The 3,437-nt window shown below is 42.3% G+C and overlaps 2 protein-coding genes across 2 annotated transcripts in view; both read left to right on the top strand.

The window, feature by feature from the left end:
* The window catches only part of LOC119424912 (derlin-2), a gene marked incomplete at its 3' end in the record, with an annotated part of 66,088 nt that overhangs the window by 22,391 nt on the left and 40,260 nt on the right, over positions 1-3,437 (top strand).
* The window catches only part of dync2i2 (dynein 2 intermediate chain 2), a 12,077-nt gene continuing 9,323 nt past the window's right edge, over positions 684-3,437 (top strand). Inside the window, exons 1-4 of the mRNA XM_037692426.1 lie at positions 684-761; positions 972-1,232; positions 1,309-1,418; positions 2,062-2,219. Coding sequence (XP_037548354.1) covers positions 684-761; positions 972-1,232; positions 1,309-1,418; positions 2,062-2,219 — 607 coding nt within the window. The remainder of the gene's footprint in view (positions 762-971; positions 1,233-1,308; positions 1,419-2,061; positions 2,220-3,437) is intronic.

Below are 3,437 nucleotides of genomic sequence, written 5' to 3'. Positions count from 1 at the left end.
ATCATGTTGCTGCTGATCTGTTTCATGTTGCTGCTGATCTGTTTCAATGTTGATGTGTTCATGCATGCACATCTGCTCACAGACTCATGTTCATGTTTGTGCTGATGTTCAATGTTTTATGTTATGAGTGCTTAGTGTATATTTAGTTGATGTTTTTCTTAGTTCATATCTTAGATGTTATTACTGTTTTTCTTATACATTTTATTGTTGGATGTAACTGGGACCCTGTGTACATAATTTCGCTCCACCACATGTACCACATGAGGTGCGAATGACAATAAAGAAACTCTGACTCTGACTCTGACTCTCTGAGTAACAGAAGCATCTTCTATCGCTTCACTTTTGCCACATCCAATATGGCGGCAACGTTGACATCTGATTCAACGCTCAATGAGGCATCTACTTGTATATGTCTATGGCTAACACAAGCTGCTGCTCTTAAACAGACCTACTGGTAATTAATTTGATTATAACTGTTAATGCATTAGAATAACTGACTTTACAGCTAAATGTTTGTACTCCAAGGGGAGGTTTGTTTTGTCTTAAAAGTCCTTTAAAGGCAGTTTATGGGACATTAACGCTTGTTGACCCTGGCAAATCGTAACCATGGCAACGGCGCCTCAGAGAAGAATGCGTCTGTGGCCTGACGGATGTGTTTAACCTTTAAAAACAGATTGTTGAAGATGTTTGAGGATGAATCTCTGGACTCTGTGACGGTCGGTTCCGAGTGGAGGAGCTCCCAGCAGGCAACGCTGCAGGCGGTACGATTCTGACCCAGAAGTCATGAAATAAAACTTTTGGTTTTTGTTTCGTGTCGAGATTAAACCAAGAAATCTTTTTTTCTTCAAACTAATAATTACTTACTGCACTTTTTTCTTTAAATTTTTTTTCTCTGAGCTGTTTGTTGCTGATTAATTAATGATTTAAAATATTTATTTCTGACTTTAACAGCTTTTGATTTTCTCTTTCAGCGGAGTTGTCAGACTGAAGCCGTGCACATCAGCGATGCAGGACTCCAGACCTGGTTCGCTGCCTCCACCTTCACTCAGACAGAACCACAGGAACCGACCGCAGACCTGAATCTTCAACAGCACCCTGATGAGCCCGATCCACCCGGCCTGCTGGACTTTCTGCAGAGAACCGAGGACCTGATCATCAGAGAGCTGGTCATAAACTCCAGGAGCCATGCCTTTGATGGATACCAGGCAGACTGGGATAACCACAGCCAGCGGGTCAGCAGCACCAGAACTTTTTCTGTATGTTTAGTCCTCAACAGGGGCGTGGTGTCTGAACCTGATGTTTCTACAGATTTCATGTCTCCATCGCCTGCAGAACCTCAGCGCTCAGGAGAAGAATCTTCATGTCAGCAGCGTGTCCTGGAACTGCACTGGTTCTGTTCTCGTCTGTGCTTACGGCCGGTACGGTACCGCAGCATGAACTCTAGTTTGTGAACAGGTCCAGACAGACCTGAATGAAGCTGTGTCCTCAGTATGTCTCTGGTTCTTGTAACTGTAGAGACCCGGAATTCTTTGGCTCTTTGGATGAGAAGTAGAACATCTTCAAGAACTAAACGTCTCCAAAAAGCACTTGATTGTTTGTGGAACGTTAGAAATGTATTTGCTTCCTGATAATTCTGTTGGAGGGAGAACTAAAGTAGTACCAGTTCAGAACCTTGTGGAACCCCAGAACATATGTTCAGGTCTTTGCAATAAAATCAGTGTTTCCCCTACCATTATACAAGCAGGGTGCACCGCCCTGTCAACAGAACCATACGCCCTGCCTATCAACCCCCACCTCCAACCCGCCCCGCTCGAAAAGCATAGGTACAAACAGCGCACAATACAGACTTGTCTTGATGTCCACCCGCACCACCCTGTCGACATAAATCACGGAACATACGAGCTCCCTGCCAAGGCAAGTAAACTAGGGGAAACACTAAAAATGTTCTGGTCAGTGAACGCACCGCTGAGATTAGCAGCTCATTGTTGGTGTTTGGTTTTGAACCTTCTGATCTGTTGGAGGTCAGTCATCTCATTGTGTTTGGGTTTTTATTCCGAGCAGAACCAATGATGGAGACTGGACCAACGAGAAGTCCTGTGTTTGTCTGTGGAACCTGGATCGCAGAAACCTAAACCCTAAACAGGCAGACCTGGTTTTGGATGTTCCCACAACGGTCACGTCTGTGTGCTGCCACCCCAACCATCCTGCCCTCATTGCAGGTACACACCAGTCACCTGACACCTTACCTGACACATGACACCTGTAACCTGCCCCAGGTCACCTGACACCAGGCACCTGTCTCCTGATGCCTGTCCCTGACACGTCACCTGTCTCCTCCTCAAAGACACCTGTCACCTGTCTATAAAATAAATATGGTTATAATTAGTAATAATAAGATATATAAAGGTATAATTCACTTTAACCTTAATTTAGTGTTCAATATTAATAATAAAATAGTTTTAATCAATGTTCATTAATAATAATAAAATAGTTATAATGAGTTATAATAATACTAAAATCACGTTAAATACATAAATCGGTGTTCATTAATAATAATGAAATAATTATAACCAGTGTTCATTAGTAATAATAAAATAAATACAGTTTTAATCAGTGTTTATTAATGATGAAATAGTTATCATTGTTCAGTAATAATCATTATTATTATTAAATAGGTATAACTATTAATATTACTGAACACTGAGTATACCTATTAACACTAAATAAATAGTTATAACTATTAACACTTCACAACATGCTCTTGCTGAGGTTGAACGCTTTTCCTCTCCCTCTCCGCTTTGCTGCTCTGTGTCTGTGAAACTGCTTCTGAGACTCTCTTGCATCTTCTGAACCATAATTCTGGACTTGTTTTGATCAGTTGGTCCCTCAACACAGTTGACGACATTTCTTCGAGAGAAGACAGGCTTCAGGCGAGCCGATTTGCCCTGTTGGCACGCACGCAGCTGGATATCTCATTGACTGGAAGACTTGATGATGTGTCTATCTCTGCCGCCATTTGTGGATTTTAAGGACGCATATTTAATTGGATTTTTGATAACTGGTTCCTGCTTTTTGGATTTGGCTGGTCACTTGTTTATCTACAAACAAGGAAGTCGTCGTCAGCAAATTAGGACCCGATCACGCTGCTTGCCTTTATGATGGCTTGGTTCGTGTCTCGAGTACCCAGACTCATATGCTTTGGGCAGAATGGATCAGATCTTGGGGATTTTATCAGTCACGTTCCATTGGTTTGTCCATGTTATTTGGACATTTCAGAACTGAGTCGACCAACACAGACTCAAGATAGATGTCATTAAGTTCTGCCTGTCCCCAAAATAACTGTGTTTATCTGAATCTGGCTCCCTTGGCTGACCTTGAAGGTCATCTTATCTGAATTCATCTGGAGGACATGTAATCTGACGCTCTGCTCCCCCCCC

This window comes from Nematolebias whitei, chromosome 18 (genome assembly GCF_014905685.2).
Source record: "Nematolebias whitei isolate Nwh7 chromosome 18, NemWhi1, whole genome shotgun sequence".
Classification (NCBI taxonomy): Eukaryota; Metazoa; Chordata; class Actinopteri; order Cyprinodontiformes; family Rivulidae; genus Nematolebias; species Nematolebias whitei.
This window is presented reverse-complemented; position numbering and strand designations above follow the sequence as displayed.